At 40.3% G+C, this 24,922-nt stretch overlaps 2 protein-coding genes and 1 long non-coding RNA gene across 3 annotated transcripts; 2 read left to right on the forward strand and 1 right to left on the reverse strand.

Moving 5' to 3' along the window:
• Positions 1–1,403: 1,403 nt before the first annotated feature.
• On the reverse strand, positions 1,404–11,637 carry LOC116925997 (connectin). The gene is given in 5 exon segments (XM_032932763.2): positions 1,404–3,176; positions 3,277–3,787; positions 3,853–4,167; positions 4,169–4,428; positions 11,334–11,637. Coding segments are annotated over 4 exon segments (1,512 nt in total). The 5' UTR covers positions 4,400–4,428; positions 11,334–11,637; the 3' UTR covers positions 1,404–2,721.
• Positions 4,427–5,995, forward strand: LOC123470769. Its single transcript, XR_006644549.1, has 2 exons — positions 4,427–4,836; positions 4,907–5,995. It is a non-coding gene; the product is annotated as an uncharacterized LOC123470769 (long non-coding RNA).
• A 12,070-nt stretch (positions 11,638–23,707) lies between the features above and the next one.
• Positions 23,708–24,902, forward strand: LOC116926022 (replication termination factor 2). The gene is made up of 3 exons (XM_032932799.2): positions 23,708–23,892; positions 24,000–24,392; positions 24,455–24,902. Exons 1-3 carry the CDS (start codon positions 23,824–23,826, stop codon positions 24,830–24,832), a joined length of 840 nt encoding a protein of 279 aa, XP_032788690.1. The 5' UTR covers positions 23,708–23,823; the 3' UTR covers positions 24,833–24,902.
• Positions 24,903–24,922: the final 20 nt, after the last annotated feature.

A 24,922-nucleotide genomic window follows, 5' to 3' on the forward strand; every position in this document is an offset into this window, starting at 1 on the left:
AGTATGTGAATCTGAAAAACAAAACAATCTTTTCATCTGTACCGTGGCTGCCTCTGTGATGATCCAACAACTGATTGTAAATACCTTTCGATATAGCCGACCATGTTTTTCACCCGTTCCATCACATCTGTCAAAATGAACTTGTTCTTTCCGTAGCTCAAAATCTATCGATAATTCGAATCGAAATTCATCATATATATTTTTTTTTTCCTTTTTCAAGTATAAGGAGTTGATAAGCTTTAAAAGTTTTGATTATTCCAATGGACGCTCGTGTCGACCAGGGAACGCCTTTAAAACTAGAAAACAATTGAATGGATCTAAAGCTAATCAGAAATGGCAAAATGTTTTTCCTATCGTGAAATCGCGGTGGAAAACCATCCGTCTTTCAATTGTGTCACAGTTTGCCGTACTCCCTTTGATGGCCGGCTATTTTTTCTATCGCACATCTTTATAGAAAGTCGACAACGTCACAAAGAGGCGGTTTTTTTTTTAAGTTTAAACGATGGCGCCAAACTTTATTGATGAACAGAAGAAGAAGAAAAAAAAAGAAATTAATTCAATTTTTTTCTTTTTAATGATGGACAGATAATATGCAAATCGCAAGGTGGGCGGTTGAACTTGTAAATGGGCGGACAGATGCGCTCCGTTCAATAACGTCAGATGTAAAATTTCTTTAAATCTCGAAACACAATAATAGAAATTTTTTCTTTTTTATGGGAACGTGGATTGTCCATTAATTTCTCAGCATTATCAAAATGGCTGAAACCTTGTTTTCCTTTTTTTTTTAGAAGCTGCCATGTTATATACCTCCCAAACAGCTGCTTGAGGGCGCTTATGAATATGGAAACCAGCTGTCAGACTGTATTATACAGGCGCGACTGTTCTTGTGATTTGATCACGTTGCTAGAGGCGCAAAATATGACACAACTTTGGTTCATGTTAAGTGAAGAACGCAATGCTATCCCCCTGAAACTGTAACTCCACCCTGATTGCGTCACTGTTTTGCATCTCCATCCATATCTCGCCCCCCCTTTTTTTCTTTTTGAAAGATAAAGTTTGCGTGCAAAATCCCGTGCAACTTGGGCGGCTCCTGAGAAATCAAACAATTTCTGGACAATGTTCGACGCTGAGTGGACTAGAAAGCGAGTCTCCATTCTTATGGAAATATTTGGAAATGTTGAGTGTTGCATTTCGGTTTTCTACACATAGGTACATCTCATCTGGAGAGAGAAAAATTGCCCGTTCGACCAGTCATTGAATGTGACTTTCTAAAATTCATTTCCATCCACACCAATTCCAGTCGGCGTATCGCATTTTCTAATCGATAAATCACGTGCGTAGAGTGTCCGCGTCAAACCGGATCCCCCATGCCACGTCAAAAATGAATAAAATTACGACTTTCGTAACGTTGATGATTATATTTTCTACGAAACGAAAGAAGAAAAAACAAAAAATGAGGAGATGATGAAAACAAGCAAATAAAAGAAGACAAAAAAAAAAGAAAAAAATACATAATTTTACGACAAATATTTACATCGAATTTAGATTTATTTTAGCTTGGTTGTTACATGTTTCATGGAGGGGAACTTGGCATTTTAAAAATTCAATTGACTTGTCCCCTGTTCTACTCGCTCCTGGCGCATGTGCAGGTTCATTTTTTTTTTCTTTTGTTTTTCGTTTTTTTTTCTTTTCCCTTAACCAGCTACATTTATGGACGACGGATCTTTCTTTTAAATATGCAAAGTCTTAAAAAAATAAAAAATAAAGGCGAATACGGTTGCGACGGAACACTTGGGGTGCGACAAGAAAGAACACTAAAACGAGGTCTCCACAACAATGCCAAAGTAGAACATCTTTTAGCCTTGGTACCGGAGGGCTTGACGTTATGCCTGCCATCTGGACTCATCGTTTACTTTACAAGGAAAATTGAGATTTATATGATGGCCTGACAGAATTAGAAAAAAAAAAAAATGAAGAAGAGGTGCAAGCAACAGGTGTGTAAAAACGTATACTGCTGTAAATAGCCTATTTTTATGTTGTACTTTATTTAAATTTTTTGTTATTATCTGGGAGGCTCTTCCATTCCGACATGCGAAAATAAGTCCGTACGTCTTATTGACGCTCTCTCGTTATCATGTTTTGCCCTTGCTATTTTCGGCGGGTAATTTTAAACTAATTCTCTTGCCATACTTTAAGTCGTATTTTCCAGATAATTGATCATCAGAACTTTTGTCATGCAAGCGAAAAACATCACAGACACATTGCGTCAAAAATCAGGATCGATTTCCGACAATGAAACAAAGAAAAACGAGAGAAAAAAATAATTGATAATTGGAAGAAGATACGAAAGATACCACAAATCAAGACAAATCATAATATAATGTCATAAAACCATGAAAAGGACGAACTTAAAGAGAAAAAAATAATAATGTAAAATAAAATTCAGAAAATGCCAAGTGTTGACCAATATAGGAATCATGGTGGATATCCACCCCCATTTATCTTTTCTTTTCTTTACCCTGCGCTCCATAATTTTTGCAATTTGTTGTCAATAAAAAAAAAAAAAAAAAAGAAAAAAAAAGATTATGTTCTATCTGAGAAAAACAATTGGCCGTGCGTTTTGGCAGTGGTTTATGGTAAACGCATGTTGTCAAAGTATATCTCCTTTCAAAATAATCATAAAACAAAACAAAAAAACAAAAAACATTTGCTTTGCGCAGTTCACAGTAACGCGGTCGATGCGAAAACGAGCGACAAACAAACGGTGGCGATGGGGACACCAACGATCGGCGCCGAAGAGTCCAGCTCCGGAAGAACCGTGTTGGTGGCAGCGGAAGAAACCGGATCTTGCGGCCGAACTTCTTTACTTTCCACGGGGCTGGACAACTGCAACGAGGCGCTACTGTCGTTCACCACGACTGGTAGCTTCGGTTCCTCCTCTGCGGTGGTAGACGTGGTCGATCCTCGCGGCGGCCTTCTGGTCGTGGCCGTCGATCCAGCAGGCGGCCGACAATCGAGAACTGAAAGTGAAGTGATGAGATTCGTCGAAGAAGTTGCGCTCGCAAGGCCGGTGCAATTCAAGCGGTCAATATTCGTTTTGACGCTTTCGCTCGTGCTGGACATTCTGAGATCCCTGAGAATCCACAATGATCGACAGTCGCATAGCAACGGATTGCCTGAAAGAGCAAACAAAACAAAACAAAAAATCCAACGATTTTCATTCCAAATTCACAGATCAAATCATTCGATGCGTTTCATTAATGCAAATGTCCTCACCTTCTACGGTAAACGTCATGGAACTGTTGACTAAATTAGACCAAATTGGCAACATGGCAGACTTGTCGAGCCCTTTCAATTGATTGCGGGACAAATCGAGATTGTTTAAGTGACGCAGACCGGCCAGCGCTTGTTGGCGGATGACTTGCAGCTGATTCGAACTGAGATCGAGTCGACGCAGATTGCTGACATGAGCGAACGTGTGATCGCCTACAATAGCCAACTGATTGCCACGCAGGGTGAGCTTCTTGAGTTGCTGGAGGCCCATCAACGTCTCGCCCGTCAACACGGCGATGCTATTTCCGGACAGGTCGAGCTCTTCCAGCTTTCGCAAGTTCTGGAAAACAGAGTCCTCCACCAGGGAGATGTTGTTGCCGTCGAGAAACAGATGTCGTAGACTGTCCAATCCGGCGAAGACGCCCCTTTCCAAGCTGCTTAACTCGTTATGACTCAGTTCCAGTTCGACTGTTCTGGACAAACCTTGGAAAGCGAATGGCCGAATGTGACGAATCTAAACATCGATCGTTTCAATTAAGTGGTTGAACTTCAAGCTGTTGGTTCTCGTTGTTTATATACCTTATTGCGGTTGAGCCTGAGTTCGTGCAATTGCGTCACATCGACAAACGTTTGTGACGCCAGCGTGTCTATGGTGGCGTCACGCACCTGTAGTGACGTCAAATCAGGTAGATTGCGCAGAACCACAGCTGGCAGGAAATTCAGTCGGCCATCTTCCTGCACGTTGAGTTGCAGCTCTTGCAGACCGGCCTGCGTTTTGAACGATTCCCAAATCGAATCGTTTTGATCGCTGACGTTGAAGACGGAGCACTTGGCTTCGTTGGCGTCGTTCAACGAGAGACTGTCGCATATGCAATAAGCCGAAAGCGACGACTTGAATGTCGCAGATATTCTCCAGTTTGGCCTCATCTGCTAACGTGTCCTCTTCGCTCCCGCTGCGCGACATTTGTTCATCCTTGGGCCGGGCCTGCTTTCTGTCTGCAACGCCATCCTGCTGAGCACCTGCCTCGCAATTCGATGTGACTGTCACCAGAACGATCCAGAAGAGAACCAGAAAAAATCGACGTTCACCACCAGCGCACCTTCGTTCATAGCCAACCGATGTCATGTTGTCCTTTGGCAGAGTCGTTTCGCCTTCTTGAACGTAAAAAAATAAAAAAAAAAAATCACGTTTGTATTTCTGGCCTTTAAAAATAAAAAAACACCTTATGAAATATTTATGATGTAGGATAACATGTTGATCGACCGGTGTGTGTGTTATTTACATGACAAGCACGTTAGTCAAAAGCCTACAGGCCTTTTCTTTTTTGACCGCAAGACGATTGAATTAGGTACGAAACTCAGTCACCTGATGATGTCTTTGCGATTTAACTGTCACTCTGTTTTGTAAAATCAAGACAGGAACATTGTGGTTTATAATTTATTCTGGTATTTCTTCCATTTCGTGTGTATGTGTGTGTGTTTGCCATAAATCTTGTTTTGTTTTGTTTTCTCTTGCGTGCGTGCCTAACTTGGAGCTCAACGGATGACCTGATCCCCAATTAGGTAAATTGGAAATGAGCCTGTTACATTATACGCACACTGGATGTTAAAAAAAAAAACAAAACATATACAGGTGAGACGGCTATATATGCCTTATTCTTTGCGAGGAATATGAAATGGGATCAATAAAAACGTTCCACCACCGTCACAGCCATGATGTCGTCCATGGCCCATAGGTTCGTCGGCCCAAGGACTATACGTCATCCATTGTTTAAACAGTTTCGGATAGGCCCACGTTTAAGTTATGCAAGAAACAAAAATAAATAAGAAAAAATAGCCGGAGCGGACTAGATATAGTAAATACAAGTTCTATCCGAAACCGCATCGGTCTAAAGTACCAAAATAAAGCTCTTTTGTTGGATGATAATACAATAAACCTCCGAACAGACCAGGGAACATATTTGTGTGACAAGAGTTCGTTTTTATCTACTATTACCCTACGGGCGTTGCTCAGTTTCAAGTCGAAGCTCCTCATCTTGCGAGTGCCATTTCACTTCTCTTTTACTTCCAGATCTGTTATTTATTTTCATTTTCTTTTTGCTAACATGCAAAGTCTGCATTTACAGAACGAATATCCCTGAACATTTCGATCTTTTATCTATATGCCATTGTTATACAGACATTCAACCTTTTTATCTTTCAACATACGTCTACTATAATAACGGTCGTACCGTCTTTCCATTGAATTCTTCAGTTTCATACCCGGAAAAGAAAATCAGAAGAAAAAAGCGGCAAATAAAGAAAAGAGGAAATGCCAGAGAACCGCTATGTGTCATCGCCTTCTTTTCGTTATCGAAATTAGGTTTGATTCGTCCACCGCAGTCACGATGTGACTGCGGTCCGTCAAGATGTCATGTCACGCTATAGCAACTCTGGCAGCCAACTTTTGTTTTAACCGAACGAGCTCGACGATTGACAGACGTTCACTTTCAGGACAGGTTTTCTCCGTTATGATTGTCTTGTTTCCATCGTTACCTTTAGAAAACACTGGTCTGTACAAGAAGCAGATCGAAATCTCGCAAATGATCGAACGTCGCTTGCAGCTGTTTTCCTTTTTCTCGCATCGTGACACGAGGAATACGAGTATAGTAGATATACAAATGACTACCACGCCATTTTTACACACACGAATCACTGTGCCCTTTGTTCTGGGCCTTTTTTATAAAACGATCACGACACGAACAATTTGAAATTTAGTGACGTGGAGGCTGTAAAGCCCTTACGATATTCATAAGAAGATAATAACCCAAAACTCATTTTCTGTGGTCCGTTGTCAGTTGAAGCCGCACCACAAATTGCGTACACACAATGTCTGACACGATTTATCTAGTTTCTCAAAATTCGTCATGATTATGTAATTTTTTGTTGCCAGTTCTGGCTTCCTGTCGACGTAAGAAATTTAAAAAAAAAAAAAGTCGCAACGTGCCAAGACGGCGCCAGTCAGTTAGCCAAGTCTCTTTTTTTTCTTCTGCCTTTTAACTCAAAGTGGAGCATGACAAAAAAAAATGTGTAAATATAAAACTGTCTTTTTTTTTTTTGTTCATAAATTCGGGTGTTTGAACTTACTCGTGCTTCACAAATCCTTAAGTATTTAAAACGGGAGGGAAAAGAGAGAAGGCTCGGTACGGGGGGACGTGAAGCAACTTAGTTTTCTCTATTTTTCCATCTGTCTGCAACTGTTCATCTCTTTGAATCTTTTGTTGGGCCTCAAAAGAAAGGGAAAACGCAAAAACGGGAGGTCATTATTCACCAATGATAATGACCATAGAGTCCACGGCAGACGTATACCGTGGGGGACCATTAAGACCCGATAAAGGAGAAACTCAAAAAGCCTCCAAAAAAACGTTTGAACCTCAAAACGAGTTGGCATCAGTCTGACGGGCTGACGACATCCTTTTATTTTTATTTTTTTAAGAAATTAATTTTTCTTTTTTCTTGAGTGAGAAAAAGAAAAATTTTTAAAAAGAAGCAGCAGGTCCATGTGGGCCGGTTCAGAACCGAAACAAGAACAGCACAATAACCGTCCGTATAGATATGTATACACAACTGTTCGTGACACGCGCTTTGGAAAATCTCTTGACGTGGCACATCTATTTACTTGCACATGCGGCCCCTTCAAGGCAGCACTCTGAATGAACCGTGTCAAAGTATCACCTTTTGATGCAACTTATAACCCTCGCATCCAGCAGCAATCAAGAAAGAAAAAGCCGCTTTGTTCCGCCCTTTAACGCGGCAGCTGACGCGTCCTGCTCCCATTCAAACGGGCCCATCCGAAGAGAGAGGGGATTAGCATCGAAGTCAAATCGAACAGCTGGGCTTTTTTTTATTTTTATGATTTTCTTATTTATGATGGATTTATTTATATCCGCGACGACGATGATGGCATTTTCTTTTGTCGCTTGTGTACCATTTCCGGGACGTTGTTTACGCGCGATGGATCCCGAATATTGGGAGCATTTATCTTTGGGACTATCGGCTTATTCGCAACCAATTTTCGTGTTTTCCTTAGTTCGCATGGGCGCTAAATCACGGCAACATCACTGACCGTGTACCGTTTTGATTGCCTTGGCCAAGGCAAAAAGAAAAGGGAAAACGCAAACTAAGTAGGTCGAGATGGAACTCCTCGCCAAAAAAAGAAGAAATGGCGAGCCAACTGTACAGATGTAATAACCAAGTATATATAATCGTGTCAGAGATACTGCTGCCCTTGGAACTTAACACACGCCAGCAAGCAATCCAGCACATTTTTTGGTTTTTCACTGCCGGCTAGTGAGGGTCTTCCTTTCCATTTTCATATGAACGCCACAGTTGGGCATACGGTCCCTACAGGGCAATAAGTTAAGTAACACATTTTTCTTTTCCTTTCGAAAAGTTTGCCCACAAGATTCCTGTTTGTTGTTGTTGTTTCTCGTCTTTTTAAAGTTCTCCTTTTTTTTATTTAGAGGCACTCAGTGGTTAGGTATAACGTAGAGCGTAGCACATCAGAAAACAATCACCATTATCGGGACTGCCCTATTCGAAACGACCGTATATGTTTTTGTTTTGTTTTTTTTCTTATTTAAATGACTCTCTCAGGGCTCGATAGTCTCGCTCCTCCCCATTTGCATGCTTGTCTAGGAATATGAGAATGGATTTTATTTTTTTTAAATAATAATAAATGAACGCCACACATCTGAACGGACTGGCGCTTTGGGGCGGTTCATTGACCTTTTATTTTATTGCATATTTTCATTTTTTTTTTTACTATTATTCTTTACGTTAGTTAATAAAAAAAATTTTTGGAGATGAAAGAGATGGGGAAATAATCATTACATACGTCATATTAAAATATGAAAACGAGCCTCTTTTTTTAACGTTTCGAAACGCTTGGAATGTGAAGCAATTTCACGCTTTTATAGGCCTCATCGCTTCAGTTAGTTTTTTTTTTTTAGATAACGGTAAAAATGAACCAATTTTTTTTCTTCTATTAGTTGAGTGATAATCACGAAATGGTATCACACCATATGATTTCTCAATTACGACAGCTACAAAACACGACGAAAACAACGGGGGAACGCGATGCGCCCCAGTGATTATCAATTTCCAACAAATTATTTCTTGATCCTACACTTTTAATGGAATCCCTCAAACCACAACGATGCGGTTAATGCGCCACATCAACGAACCCGATTAAAATCCAATGAAATTATTATTTATTTATTTTTTAAATAATAATTTCTTATCTTTCTGCTGCTTTTCGAAAATGGTGTTCGTTTTCCTGTCAACACGTCATACACACAAGCCACGTTGAAAAAATATTAATAAAACTCTCAAACCTTTCCAAAAGAGAGGTTCCAAGTTCATCAAAGTTCAGTGCAATCATTGCAAAAAAAAAATTGGGGAAAACCGATGCTGCGTTGTTGTTGCCAGAAGAGATCAACTGCTATGAAAAAAAGGGCCCTGTGTTCCCGTTTTCTCCCGAAGGGCGACCGCAAACGACGTTATTTTTTTTTTTTCCTGGGTGGTAGACCCAATCAGCCCCCGCTGTGGGCCATCTCACTGGTCTGTCGGGGTATAGCCATCAAGAAACATGACTGCATGGTGAAACAATAGCTCATATCTTCAGATGTTATGATCATCATCAAGTAGAAAGAAAGTGGGGACCGGGTTCGTTCAGACCACACGCTCCTATACGTAAAAGTGTTACGCACACACGGTCTAACCTCTTCGGGAATCGAGGCAGCGCTAGCCGGGGGCTCGATCTTTATATATTTAAAAAAACAAACGAAACACGCAATGTCAGCCAATGGCTCAGGTTTCCATTGCTGAACAGCTGCGTCCATCTTATACGGAACGTCCTGTTTTTGGATTTGGAGAATTTCATTGCGCAAATTTCACAGGGTTTTTCCGCAAATTTGGGAAGTCGATAGATGAACTCGACACAGATAATCTATTAAAGAACATTTAGATCAAAGATCACGTGGCTTTGATAAAAATCGGTTGTTGCTATTTGAATGTCGGATGACGTATACAATCAGTTATTACGTACAAGAGGAATGACAGGGCCCTGGAAAACTGCCCAAGTCCTTCCATCGCTATACATCCGTTGGAGAAATCGGGAAAAAGAGGGACAAGATTGAACGAACGACCGCCACATTTAATTGCTTCTCGTTTGATGGTTTCCATTTTGAGAAAAAAACATGGCGGAGACGGGTGTCAATCTCAGAAAGCTTTTTACGGCCTGTCACTTGCCATATCTGCGATGCTCCTCAAGTCAGTCGAAATATATTTTAAAAAAGAAAAGAAAAATGACGAACGACTGTCAACCGGAGCAAACAACAATAAAACACCTGAAGAAAATATAAAGATCGTTATCTGATGTGAAATGCGTGTGACCGAAATGGCTAATGTGTAGTTTCTCAACAATAGAAAGCCGTAAATTTCTAGATCATCAGGACGATCGAAATCACGTCGATTATCTGCAAACTATGGCTGTAAACAAAAATACATATATGTATGGGAAAAAAGAAAATGGATTCAATGGATTGGAAACGTCAACAAAGTCACGACGAAACGGCGTAAACCGGTCCATTAAGTCGGAATATTACGTCTGTGTCATCTCAGAAGAAAGAGAAATAAACGTGCAGAATTAACGTCTTTTTTTTCTTTAAATAATTCAATCTCTTCTTCTTTAACGTCCTCGTTTGGTTTTTCGTGGTGGTACGTACAGGGTCTAACAAAACATGACACACAATGAAATAAATGAACTTGGCTGCTTACACAACCGGCTGAATAGATGGCAGTTGTAAGAAAAAGGGGGGAGGGGGGACAAAAAGAAAAACAAGAAACGAGGACAGCGGGGAATAAATAATGGTGCGTATATAGCGTTGCGAAAAAAAAAAATGGCTAGACGGCCATAATAAATAAACAAGAGTAAGTTTCTACTCGCTTGTGCAGAACGGATCGATAGAAAGCGGAACTCGCCCCGCTTTCGCCATTTTTTTTTTATGACAGTTTGCGGAAACATTCTGCACATCTGCAAGCGAATCTTTAATTTCATGTTATTCTTTTCTTCTTAAACTGTCAGTAGCCTAGCTATATATAAATTTTTTTACAAATCTGGAACGAGTTCTGGACTTCCTTGTTTTGAAGTCAGTGTAAACTTTAAAAAAAGAAAAAAGGAAGGAAGGAAGGAAGTTTGAGTTCAATGGAATCGCTAATGATCCAACAAAATTGCCGCTATGGTAACAAAAAGAAAAGACAATCGCCCACGCAAAAGGCACAAACCCCGCAAGCTCAGCACGGGGTAATCAGCCCCGAGCAGCTGCACACACCCCCCTCTCTCTCTTTTTTAAGTATATTTTAGCGACCACTACTCCCACAGCTTTTATCAATTCGAAAAGTGATAAAATCCTATCTGCGTATACGCTGGAACAATAATTTCAGCAACTTGTGCTTTTTGTTTGTGGAAGTTATTCCGATCGGAAATGGTTTCGGTCAAGACACGCAAAATCGTCACACCGCCTTTGCATAGGTGTGGGCGAACCGGTAAAATGAAAGCAACAAAAAAAAATAAGGTCGCACGTTTCAAAGATAAACTGGAAGAGCGTATCGGCGCCAACGCCCCAAGGAAAGACATTAACGAGCCAATTATTCAATGATGGCTACAACTGATACGGGGGTGGACGCCGTAACTCTTTAACACCGATGTTTGGTAAATCATTCGACAACGAATTTTTGCCTCCTTCTCGAAAACACAAACCGAAAATGAAAATTACAACAACAAACACAAAAATCCAATTAACATTGTGTCTAAAGTGGCTGAAATAAACCGGCTTCGTTTCAAGTACAGACTCGTTTGTCCAGAATGTTTGTTTGGTTTTTTTCTTCAACGAAAACATGTACAGACATGCACAGTTTCAAAAAACAAAACAAAACAAAAAACCCAAAGTTGTGTTACTGATTGTTTTTGTTTGTTGTTTCAAATCAGGAGAACCAAACGATTGGGAGTTGACACTTACCTGGACAGGTGTGACGATCAAATGAGGTGTGTCTAAATCACTTCTTTCCTTTTGCTTGTCACAATCTGATGTATACCGAACGGCTCGATCTGCTTCAACACACACTGTTGGCTCGCTATTGAGACAGGCAATCGACGAAGTCCCACCGAGATTGGCTGGCCATACACAAAACACACGCCGATCGATATAAAAACCAGCAATTCAAATGTTTGATTTCTGTCTTCGTTCACTTTTGGTTGGACGAAGAACAAAAACCACAACGTGCGAACGGTTCGACAAGCGAAGCAAGACTAAAGCTGACCCATTCTCTCCTTCTCTCTTATTCTCTCCCAGTTTTAGGTCCCTCTTGCGGTCGCTGTCGGCGGGAATCCATTTTCTATCCACTTCCAGTGGCGGTCGCTATTTTTGCTTTTTTTTTTTTTTCTTTTTCCTTCCGCCAAAAAAAAATCAAAAACAAAACACGACATGCTGCTGCAGTAGCTCTAGTTTGTATATATTATATATACAAAAGTATTTGATTTCATTCTATGTGTTGCTATTTATTATTCTTTTTTCGCAAAAGTCTAAGGAGAGAGCCTTTCACTGCCATATTTTAGAGATACACACGACGATATTACAAGAGCCATGGAATGTTTTTTTTTTTTCGTTCGTTGAGTCATCGCTCGATCACGGCGTGATTACGAAAGAGCTGCAGCAAGACTCACGGGCGTAAAAAAAGAAAAGGGAAACTGCAATCTTTCGGATGATTAATAGCGGAATATACGTAGACTATACGCAACCGGGGAACGATGAATTGTGAGGTCGATGACGCGTCTTTGCCAACGCATTACCTCAAACGATTGACAGGTTATGACGATTTTATTTTTGAAGGGGGATGATGACGGCGTGATTAGCCAACCGGTCTAATTCAACAACTGGCAAACGGGCAGCTGACAGACGACCGAGTATACATGGCATTTGTTGACTAAGAGCAGCATATAGAAAGGCAATTAAAGTCGCAGACATCTGACGTGGGCAAATGTTCCAAACAATTGAAATGGAACACGATGTTTCAAACAAAAAAATGGGATAAACGGGAAAAACTGGAAAAACGAGGAACTGCATTTGTAAATGGATCGTGATGATTGCATGTGAACGAATCACGAAAATGAATTGGTTCTTCAAACTCGCTAATTGCGATAATATTTATTCTTGTGTACAGCAAATGGAGAGCAGGTCATTCATCACGCGAAACACCGTCAGAACTTTAGACTGTCAACGAAATAAATCAATTTTTTTTGTTTCAAAACCTTAAAACTCGCTGAAGATTCGGATCGTTTTAACAAAGGCGATATTTAACACCTCGTCATACAGCGACGTCCAATAAAAGAGAACCCCTCACAATTGAAAAGCGAGTCCCTTAATGACGCAACATATTAAAAAGAAAGAAACAAAATGGAGAGAGGGAAAGATCGCGTCATATTGTAAGGCTCTTTCGACCACACCCAAACATACAAATCGCCAAAAGGCTTTTCGGGGAGTTGGCACACCGACCTGAACAACATCCGCACACCTTACGGCTCTTTTACCGTCACAAGGGTTGATGATGCACACCGGTTGCCTTAATCCACATTTCTCTCCCTTTTAGTTCTCAATTATTCGATACTCTGCGTGTGTGTGTGCATTTCCTTTTTGGTTGTTTTTGGGTGGTGACCTTCGCATTATGCATCCAATAATATGCAGGATTGCAACTGCGTCGCTCTGTGTCAGTCCCTTTACGGTTTTGTCAGGTCGGCAACATCCCAAAAGCTCGTCCATCTGAAACAGAGAAAAACAAAAAATGCAATCATTAATATCACATACATGGTGCTAACTTCATGGTGAATTCCATGGCAACACGAAAAAAAAAGCCCTGCTATAAAAATCATAATAAAATGAAAACAACCATCAGGTAAAGGGTCGGCTTCCGGTGTGCTGCGGAAGAGGAAAAAGCAAATAACATTTAGATTTGATCGACATACAGCGAACAACGTCTGTACAGAAGAAATAATAACGAAATAAACATTGCTGGCACAAGGGAGGAGTAAATACGTGTCATTCACACTCCATTTCCTGATTGGGCGGGCGATCGTTTTATCAATTAGCTCAACACGTTCTGACGGAGTTAAGAGTTCCAAACCCTCTAAAAAATAGACTATGTAATGAAAAACCAAACAAAACAAAGAACAAAATGATAGGCTAATAAAGGGCGTCTACTTTTTCTTTCCGATCGGATTCAATTTCACAATGGGTGTCTTGTTTATGCAAAAGACGCAAGCCAGCGTCTCTTCGCGTAATATACGAATACACTCATTTACATATATAATCGCCTCCGGGTAGGTGAAAATGTTCATCTTGTTTTTCTTCCACCTTTTTCTTTTTTTCCCTTTGTAAGCAGTCACGACCTTCACGGTTATTTCTTTCCGTTCTGTTTATTTTTGAAAAATAAAACAAAAAATAAAATACCTGACGTCTGGCGGCAGCGGGTTGTACGGTGTCCGTAGCTGCTCGACGGGTTTGCGAGAACAAAGCTCGGCATTTTCGTTATACATTTTCAAAGAAAAAGCCAAACGGCATGTTTTAAAGCGACTCCATCCAACGGAAACACGAGAGAAGAATCAATAACAACTTGACGTTTGGGGGCAGAAAGGCAAAGAGGAAATGGAGGAAAAAGAAAAAAAAACAAAACAAACACGTTTTTAAAGAATGATGATGGACTGAAAATAATTGCAGCAGAGCGCCAGTTCTGGATGATTATTGACGATAGACTAAGACATATACCAGTATAATAGGCTTAATAACGGTCGATTGCGTGATGATTAACTCCCAGTTTATGATGGAACGGCTTCAACGCAGTTGCCAGGTGCGTATAAAAATAAACTAAGCTCGAAAATGAATGAAGCCGTTATGTATATATATAATTTATAGACAATTGAGTGTGTAAGACAATGTGGTACTATAGGCAGGAAGAAAAGCTGTTGAAACTATGTATGCATATACAAGGATAGACGGAGGGAAACTTGATGTCGGTCAGTGGGTTGCTATTGAACACGAACTGTCGATTTTCATTGGTATAACCATATACATTAAGTGCCGATACGATAACGTTCATCGTTCTACCGTTCACTCTACAATTGGTCGTGATTTTGGCTAACCAATAACAATAACCGTGCAGTGAAACGAGCTACCATCAGCGTTGCAACGTTTTCGTGATGCTCAGATAACTCACGTTGAACATGGCATCCATGTTCTGCTGTATACAGTATATACAGAGCTGCGTTTCCACATTTTTCGTGTATTATATTAAAAATGAAAATAAAATTAACGAGAAGTGCTTTCGGTAAGAGATTGGTCGACTTTGGATACACTCGCCATGTTAAGAATGATTTGATGCATCGTGCATTTATGAATAAAAGAAGAACGGGAGAAACGTGACCCGCAGTTTCTATAGTCGATGATAACCGTATACATAAAAGAAGTGAGCCATTATTATTTATTTCTGTGCCTATTTGTGATGCTTTCACGACGAAATGGAGGCTGCCTTTCATCAGCATTGGCATAGACGTTTGGCATTGCCGGCGTCAGCTTCTTTTGATTATCCCGAAAAGCAAAATGGAAAAGCCAATAACAAATCAAAGACAAAAAGTCAAAGGAAAACTATATCGACATACAACGACGAATGCTTTTAACGAATGTTTTCTAACAGCAGGAACATCGAGGAAAGCGACAAGGAAATGGATCAGGCAAAAACTATATTTAAAGAAAAAACACAGAATCCAAAGAAATCTTGCCAAGTTTCAATCGCAAATATCAAAGAAAATGATGGGAACAGATTGCGATCGAGAAAGGGATTCATCATCGTTCCGCTTTCAAGACAAAGATCCAACACGAAAAGAGTACCATCTCTATCGTTCAAAACAATAATACGCCAAAAAATGTTTCCCCTCTTCCTTTAAAGGGCATGTCATGCAGAGATGAGGGACAGCAGGAGATGGTATATACAACAATGTCTGTGTAGGCCTATACTCAGATATCTCATACACACAGTCAAGATAAACAAAATATGTATGTATATGTTTGATGGATATCCTTCAAATCAAGGATCATCAGCAGGACGTATACACAAGTGGCGGGCTACCGGCTTTTGACATCACCGTATAAGCGCCACATGGCCGTTTAAGGCCATCCAAGAAAGATGGCCAGGTAGACGACAAACATTTCGAGAATTATACTCTACATATTTGGAGGGGGGGGAAAGAAAAACAAGACCTATAGCCAAGGGTAACCACAAGGCATATTCGAAGAACCGTAGAAAAACAGGAGCGATGGCTTTGTCGTTAAAAATAAGAGACTCGGTCGACACCTATCCATCATGTCTCTTTGATACGAAAGTTTTCCGCCAAACCAAAACCTTTTCACGTCTTTGAAGATTCTTGTTGGCTACATTTTCCAATTTGAATTCGTCTATTATATTTATACTCTCCTGTCACATTATGGCCTTTTTTTTTTCTTAAAAATACTTAAAGTATAACATCAACCGGCCCTTTTAAAAGTTAAATAAATAAACACAATCAATGAAAGATCGTCAGAGTCCCTGGGAAACGCGTTCGCATTGTTTCCAATCGATAAACAATTCACCTAAGTCGCAAGATGCCTGAAACTATGTATTCGTTCCACAACTTATACGTCTTCTCTCCTTATTTTGGCTTTAAAGACATTTTCTTTAGCGATATAGCGTGCGGGCTGGTTGACCAGACTTTCTATGGTGGCACGCACGAGCCTGCGGGGTCATTCAACGCACGCATCATTCCAATAATCCTGACGAACACGGAGCCAATCGACTTCACCGTTGTTGGAACGGCACAATCTTCTTTGCATATACGACATAGAAAGTTATTGTAGGGACACACGGTATATATCCACACACAAAACAGACAAGCCCCCAATAGAAAATAAAGGCCGACGTTCAACTGTATACGGTGTGGACTAGTATAAGCCACTATTCGCATTATATGGCCGACCAATCCGATACTTTTACGTATTTTTACGATTTGTTTAGAAGGGGCATCAACTTGACTCGAGATATTGTAGGGGACCACAAACAAATTGACGTAAGGTATGAATTTTGAAAAAAAAAAAAGCTTCATAACCGCGGTGTGAGAAAGAGAGGGAAAGAACCGTATAGACATCATCTACCTCTTGTTTCTATATTCTATCTTCGTGGCTACGGGTGTATAAATATATATACGGCTTCTCTCTTATAACCGGCTTCTTTTTGTGTGTGTGTGGGGATGGGTGTGCGTGGAGGTGGGTTTACTTTTTTATCGGGACCGCTCAAAAATAGACGCATTCTTCCAGCTGCTCGTTTTTGTTTTTTTGCTGGATCCGGCCGGGAGATAAAAAGGACTTTTTCGAGCAAAAAAAGAAAACTTGGAAAGAAAGAAACAAAACAAAAAATAAAAATCCAAATCGGTTGGTAGAAATCACCTGCTTCGCATTTACTTGATGGCTGCGGTATGCGTCATAAACAAGAACACGCAGACACGTCGAGGCCCATCACCGTGACGATGATGTCACTGGAACATCAACGCGTTGAGAAGTTAGAAGACGTAAGCCACAATTAACATGTGTAGACAAATCAAAGAGCTGAAAGCCCAAATAGAGATGAACGGAAAATGATAAACAGGATGACGCGAAGTAAGACAATTCACTAAAAGTAAGGGGGCAGTGGTGGGCGTTCGTGAAGGAGTGGCGTGACTCAATGGAAGTGCGGACGATTCATTACTTGTCTCCATTTATGCGTGCATTTTTATTTCTTATTTTTTGTTCTACTCGTGCATAAACAAACAGACCGCAAAATTACACGAAGAGAGTGAGAAAAAAAAAGGGAGGGCCAGTTTAAATGGTTTCAACTTGAGGCTTTCGTTTATAATCGAATCACTTTCGGGGATGGCCTATACGTACAGACCATAAGCATTACGTCTACACTCTCAGTTGCGACTTGTTTAGTTCCTTGGAAAAAACGAGAGAGAGAAATGTACAACCTTGGCTTACAGCCGTTTTTGCGTGGCTGCCTTGTTGATCTTGGCCGATTTTTTGTTTTGTTTTTCAAACCGCCCACGACGTGAAACTACTACAAATTCAGACAGGGCAAGACGCGGCGAAATAATATAAACCAATGGGCGCCAAGAGAGCAAAAAGAGTATGGCTCGTCACTCAACCCAAAAGTTCTAACCAACAACAATATCAGTCTTTGGCGAAAAGAAGAAGAAAAACATGCACCGTCGCAGTCAAATTGAATATCTAGAGATGAAACGGAAAAGAAAAGAGAAGGGAACACATCATTTTTTTGCTATGGGAATATAAATGGCCTCCAACGCAGCGGGACGTTCGTATGAATGAAAAGAAAAAAAAACTACTTGAAATCAAATCAAATACGGCACCAAACACGTGATGTAATAACCTTGTAAAAAAAAAGAATCATTTTGAAAGGAGTCCCTTGATGGTTTTTTTTTTTTTTTTTTTATTTTTGGGTGTTTGCGATGCTATTTTTTTTTTTCCTGTTGAAATTCCTTTTTCAAACTTGTTGTGCTATGCCGTTTTTTAACGATCACGGGGCGGCAACTCACGGCAATCTGTGTTATTGCTTCGACGTTTGTGTGTGTGTGTGTTTTCGTCTCCAATGTATTGAGCACGCACGCTTTACCCTTGCAAAGGTCGGTGAAGGTAAAAAAAAAAAAGAGCTTTGAACATGGCCAACTTTCCGGCGCAAATCAAAACAGCCTCCAGCCGCATCTCTATAGCCAGAGAGAGTTGCGCAATTCCCGACCGAGGACGGTACAGGCTGAACATGAAATCAGCGACAAACAAAAAAAATTGAGATCTGGAATTATACGCGCGAGAACAATGCCAATAAAGAGAAATCCTTTAACAAGAAAAAAGGGGGGCAGATTGAAGGTGAGATGCCACCCATTGGTGATCTGATGCCAACTGAAATCCGGCACACATTGCGCCATACGAAATTTAAATTCCCACATTTCTTTCCACAGTCCTATACTTGTTTATTTCTAATAAATATAGGCAGCATTTTTCAGATGGTTTTCAAATGAAATGGACGTAATGGAGGCAACTGCCGACCCGCCATCCTTTCTTCCTTCCCTGTCGTATCGCCTTTCCCTTGACCATATACTGAGACAAGGCCTCGGTATATGATATTGCACGCTCCCTTATCGATGGGCGGATGTGAACCGGTTGGATTGAACAAGAAACCTGACGAATGCGTTTTTGTTAATACACAACTCTCGACTCAATTGCCGTGGTATATATACGACTCGATGAAATCGAATTCCTTGTCTTTCTCTGGTTGAACGGACCCCGAGTGTCAAGGTATACATAACACCTCGGTCAAATACGTGTCACGATTCTATGCGCTTTGAAGGGATGGGGGGGAGGGGGAGTTTCGAAATAAACACGCACGAAAGAATTCAATAAAGCGCTCACTATACATGAAAGTCAATTTGAAGGCAATGCGCGCTAAAAATGCGAACACGAGACTTTGAGCCTACAGGGTTAGTTCAATAATTGATTATTGGATGGCTATTTGATTGGCGCAATTTAAGAGCTGAATTTCAATTCTATTTTGCATGTTTCTCCTGTATTGCTATTATGTTATTTTGTTTCAGTCTATGTAAAAGGAACCCCTTCCCCGCCTTTTTTTTCTACTAGGCAAAAGTCATGACAGAGCTGAAAGCGCAAAACTGAATGGCCCTTCGCTCGACTGGAAATGGAGCGCGTGAATGTCTGCCATCAAAAATGAAATACAAGCTAATAGTTGACGGGATAATGGCATGCTACTCCCGCTACCCCTAACTCAGACCTCGACTTCTCTTTTTTTTTTTTTTTTATTCAAACAAAAAGAAACAATAAAAAGACCAAACAAAAGAAAACAAAAAATCCGAAAATAATTGAAAAAACAAAATGTGCATTGCGTGGGTTTTTCCGTGACCATATGATGAGATCGCCGTAGTTTTGATGTTTGACTACTGCACACACACACACACACACACACACAAATAATAAAATAAAATAGAGAAAGGGAAGTGGGATTGCTGGGTGCAGAACGTGATGCCGGACCACTTCCGTCATTGCATCATGCGATTTAACCCACACGAACCCCGCAGTGAAGAAAAAAAAAAGGGGCTGGGGCAAACAAATAGTTGAATGGAGAGCCAACGCCTTATATCTCGCCGACTTTCCACTTGTTATTGACTCATCCGCAACATTGGCTCATACGTGCAGAAACGGGAAAGACGGAGAACATCCAAAATAAGGAGAAAAACCTTCAACGAGTCGTTATGAGTCATCATTCTCTCCTATATAGCTTTAGTTTATTTCATTTGTTTTTTTTTTTCAAACCCAAAACGAATAGAAATGGATAGGAACCTATTAGTTGATTTTTCATTACCAATCCGGTTGTCGAGTAATTTGGTTTTGTTTTTAACCGGAATTTTCGACTCATTAGAGTTGATGCAATGCAGAGTCCACTTTTGAATCGTTAGAGACTTATCATTGGAAAACAAGTATATGATAATAAAAAGAAAGAGAGGACGACGATGGCAGGGAGTGGTTGCTTTTTATATTGACGGGACGTCAAAGGTGGCGCGATCTGGAATTCGCATTATAGTGTTTCAGAAAGTATAAGTACGATGCCTTGTAGACTACAGCAAGCTGATTTCCATTTCAAACAGGTTTCGCTCTTCGTCCCACTCAAACTCGTTGTCCGTAGCTTTTTGGCCGCCCTCCCAGACTCGTCGGTTGGCAAACAAAATGACTTGTAATATTACAAAATTTACATACGTTCCGGAAGAAGACTCATTATCTCGGTCTACTTTAATTCAAAACAAAAAAAAGCGTGTCCAGGAGAATCACGTGTCATGCCTGGGAAACGTTCAACCGACCCACCTAACATCAATCAAATGTTGTTTTCTTGGCCATTGTTTTTTGCTTTCACTGTTTGTGTCTCAACTGGACGAGAGAAATCTAACGTTACACACGTCACAAAGTGAACGCATTGATGAACATTGGGCCCGTTAGCTTTGAAACAAAAGGGTCAGCCAAAAAATTGCGTGTTGGAAAACAAATGCAATACAAAACTGGATCGGGTGGAGACCGCGGTTATTTTCTCTGATCCTGCTGACAAATTTCAGTCCCGCCCGCAAACCGCATTGGCACGGCAAGCAAAAGCATCGATGGCACAATGGTTCTCTTTCTCACAATCTCGCTGAATTCTTAATCCTTTCCTTTCTTTTTCGCATGGCGTGCAGTAGAGAATGTGACATAATCACGGCCGTCTTCACGCTCTTTCTTATTATATATAGCCTAGGCATTGTCAAATGAAAATGTATTTACTATATCAACTTAGATCTGTCACTGTCGCTTTTCGTTCCCCCCCCCTTTCAACCCCCTTGGTCGGCGGGGGGAAAGCGAAAAAAAAAGGGGGAAAAAAAAAACAACAAAAAAAAAATAAAAAAAAAAATTTTAAAAAGAAAAATATTTAAAAAAAAAAAAAACTTTTTTTAAAAAAAAAAAATAATTTTTTTTTTCCTTCTTCTTCTTTTTTTTCGCCCCCCTCCTCCTTCCTCGGGGGGGGGGTGAAAAAAAAAAAAAAAAAAGGGAAAAGGGGGGGGAAAACAGTCGTCCCCCTTTTCTCTTTTGGGGAGGTCGCTATTTCAGGAGTTCTCATTGTTTCGTTTTTTATTGTTTGTGCGTTTGGCGAAATAGCGCAAAAACGCCCGGCACACAAAACAGCCCGGGGACCGATCCGATGGTTATGTAGCAGTAACAAGTTTTAACAATTCGTCTACCGTGTCAGCAGCATGGAGGTTTAATTTACTGACGTTTCGCCAGCAACTGGCAGGCTTTTTAGTATTCCAGAGTAGCAATGATTCAGAGGCGAGCAATGCGTTGCAAGTAAGAGCCAAAACATTCAGCTTGGTTACACACATACAGACACACACACACACACACACAGAGCAATGGCTCAGCATCAATCCGTTGCAGGGTGGAGAACTGGTATATATTTGTTTTGTTCAGCTCCAGCTCAGTTTAGACTAGATACTAAGCCATATCAGGTGGGACGACAATTACTCTTTTTCGTTTTTATTTCTTTTTTTTTTTTCTCTTCGCTTCAGTTGTTGGAGTTCCATGAATTTTCGCTAGAGACCTTCTGTTTGCGTGCAGAGCAATTTTACGATTCTGCTGGTGGATGGGATGAATGCAATTATAAACAAACGACTCGGCGGCAGCAGTGACTTTAGTATTTCTTGTAAACATTTGAAATCCACGGCACACCCACTGTTCCTAAAGAAATTCTCAAAGCATAAAATGATTGTTTAAGAGATGGGGAAGATTCGCCACTTGTATATATCTAGAACGCAGAGGTAGTTTTCCTATTTTTGGAACGTCCACGGTCCTCTTCCTCGAAATAGATCAGCTGATCGGTCAAATTGTTTACATCTGGTACACAGAGCCTAAGTTTCTTCTTCAATTCTCCTACTCCATACAAGGTCAACTGAATTGGCAAGTAATCACACACATACAGATGAGAACGTAAAAAAAAAAAAAAAAATTAGAAAGTTTCCTCCATTTAATGGCCCTACAAAATAGCAACGGCCGGCGGATAGAAGCTTCGAAATGACTACATGGTTCATGCCTACACGGTCTATCCCGAATTGAGATGGGTAATAGATCTTCATGAAATGCCACTGGGATGGAAGGAAGAACATTCGTTCGTATAACATCGACGGAAGGGCCGTCAGCTCGCAGCTACAAAATGTGTACAGTATATGGTCGTGTGTGTCGAATCAAAGCCGCCCGTTTCTATTTTTTTTTTTGGCTTCGTTCCATTATGTATTTACAACACGTGAAGAAGAAGAAGTTGAAAAAAAATTTAAGAAATAGGAATACTGTATATATATGTTCATTCATTTTTTTTTTCTCTCGGCCTAATTCGGCTGGCACGGGTCTATATAGTGACGTAAGCTGATGGCCGTCTTTGGAAAATATTAGCGCTCCGAGCCGCAATGAAACAAAGATTCTTTGGCAAGCAGAGACGGGCTTGATTAATCGGTGACAGCTATGCAGGAAATGCAGCCGTCTGCCCTTTTTTTTTTTTATTCGATTGCCCTGGGTCGGAGCGTGCTTTACTGTATTCAACAATTCGTTGGGATACAAAGTTTCGTTTCGAATCTTTCCTTTTCTGTTAGTTTAAATGTAAGCGGAACGGACGATGAGTGAATTAAAAGTTCAAGTGGGCTGTCATCAACCAGCTCATCAGTCATTTAGGGGCCCTCAGCGAAGCTGATCGAAGGAACCCCGCGGTAAACCAACCTGTTAAATCATCAAACTTTATACCCGATAAACTGAAAGTTAAGGAAGCTCATAACTATATGCGAGCCATGTGCGCATGCAGACGTAGGAGATGAATAATAAAGGAATTATTATCATGCTTTCGGAGGGGGAGGACTGAGGGGAGAAATGAACAACTTAAGATGCATGCGACGTATTATTTTTCATGACCAAAGCCTGTCACGCGAGCTGTGGCTTGTGTTCACGCGGTTCAGGTCGGAGCGGGTGAGGTGGTGTATAACGGCCCGATCGCATTTCCTCGTTTTGAAGTAACATTTTCCCTCTACTTGCCCTTTTTCCTACCCCACATTGTCCACTCTTAATAACGTGAAACACAACAACATGGAACTCTATGAGTGTCTCATTTCCAATTCGTCATTTCGTCATCGTTAAAAGTTCTCTTAAAACGTTACCGGGTAAACCGTCACGCCATCTAGGAATAATACTCAAAGAGAGCCACAAACCACAATACTGTCGTAATACTAGAAGAGATCGTAAGTGTTGTGAATGGAATGTTTTGCTATCGGTGCATAATGTGGGTTAATATAGGCCTAACAAACAGGATAGCTACAAGTTAAAGATTTTGGGTTCTCACCATATTTTTATAAAAGGTACAATAAGTAATAATTACAAAAGATGTATACCTTTTTTCTTATTAAAAGGCAGCATTATGCAGATACCCACAAACCGACAGATCTACGAGGCTCTGACCACCGCTGCTCCACAGAAGCTTAGAAGATGAAACAATAACAGTGCTGGCAGTGGTTTCACCAAGTGCATCGAATGTAACAGTTATAAAATATTATTTTAAAAATTGTAAAAATAATAATAAAATGGGGGGAGTAAAAAAATAAATTTGGCAACGTGATTAAGACTAAATCGTGGGATTTGGAATTTTCGATAAAAATGAAAATTCGGCAAACATGGCAACGCTGCATAGATACATAACTTTACAGTCGTGTACGAGTAGTTGGTAGTCATTGACGGTCAACGATTGAATTCAGTTGGGGATCAATATTGTTCGTGAATCCTATTGTGTTTTTGTCATAATCTTAGCATTATCAACATGGGTTGTGACGGAGGAACTATTCCGAAGAGAGACGAACTGGTTAAAACAAGGAAGAAACCCGAACAGGTATTAAAATTACTTTTATGTTGGATTTTGAAGCATCTCAGTGATTCTTTCATAGAAAATGTATGTTCTATTGATGTTGCTAAATCGTTGTCGTTTTCCAAATGTAGAAAGACAAAGATGCCGAAAATCATTGCAAATGGCGATTGTGTGCATCATCGCAAGAAGAGTTGCGTTCTCCGATAGTGGCCTGTGAGCTTGGCAGGATGTTTAATAAGGAATCAGTGCTTGAAATTCTACTCGATAAAGCCAAAGCCCCTGAATGTGGGAAGCACCTAAGAACCTTGAAGGATGTCAAGGAATTGGTTTTGACGATAAACCCTTCCTTTAAAAAGCATGCCAACATGGGAGATGGGTACGATGACATCCAGTCAGCTGAGTACATCTGCCCTGTTCTTGGAATTGAAATGAATGGGAAATTCAAATTCTGCTTCATCTGGACGTGTGGTTGTGTGATGTCGGAAAGATCTCTCAAAGAAATAAAAACCACATCATGTCATAAGGTAAAATAGTTTTATTGCTAGCTATGAAACACATATAATTATTATCATAATCTGATTTACAGTGCCAGAAACCTTTTGCAAATGAAGATATCATAGTGATAAATCCTTCAGAAGAAGAACTAGTTATTATGACTAGTAATATGGAGGCCAGACGCTCAGCAGCAAAAGCTAAAAACAAGGGTGTGAAACGAGAAGCTGGAGTATTGGAAAAGAAAACAGAAAAAGGCAAAAAACTTAAAACAGTCCAAAATAATTCGACAAACATTGCACAGAAGCTCATGAAATTGGAAGATCCAGCCATGGCCAAAACTAAAGCTAGTTACAGTGTTTCAAAGGACCCTGAAGCTAGTGATGTGTACAAGTCTCTATTCACAACTCATGCAAAGGCTGTCAATCAAACTAAAGGACATTGGGTTACATATAACCCTTTTTACAACTAAAACCTTGTATTATTTGCACTATGTCTAGTGGCACCATTTTTTAAAAAATACAGTTAAATTTTTTATACTATTTACATCACTTACTACTTT

This window comes from Daphnia magna, linkage group LG1 (assembly GCF_020631705.1).
Source record: "Daphnia magna isolate NIES linkage group LG1, ASM2063170v1.1, whole genome shotgun sequence".
NCBI classification, from domain to species: domain Eukaryota; kingdom Metazoa; phylum Arthropoda; class Branchiopoda; order Diplostraca; family Daphniidae; genus Daphnia; species Daphnia magna.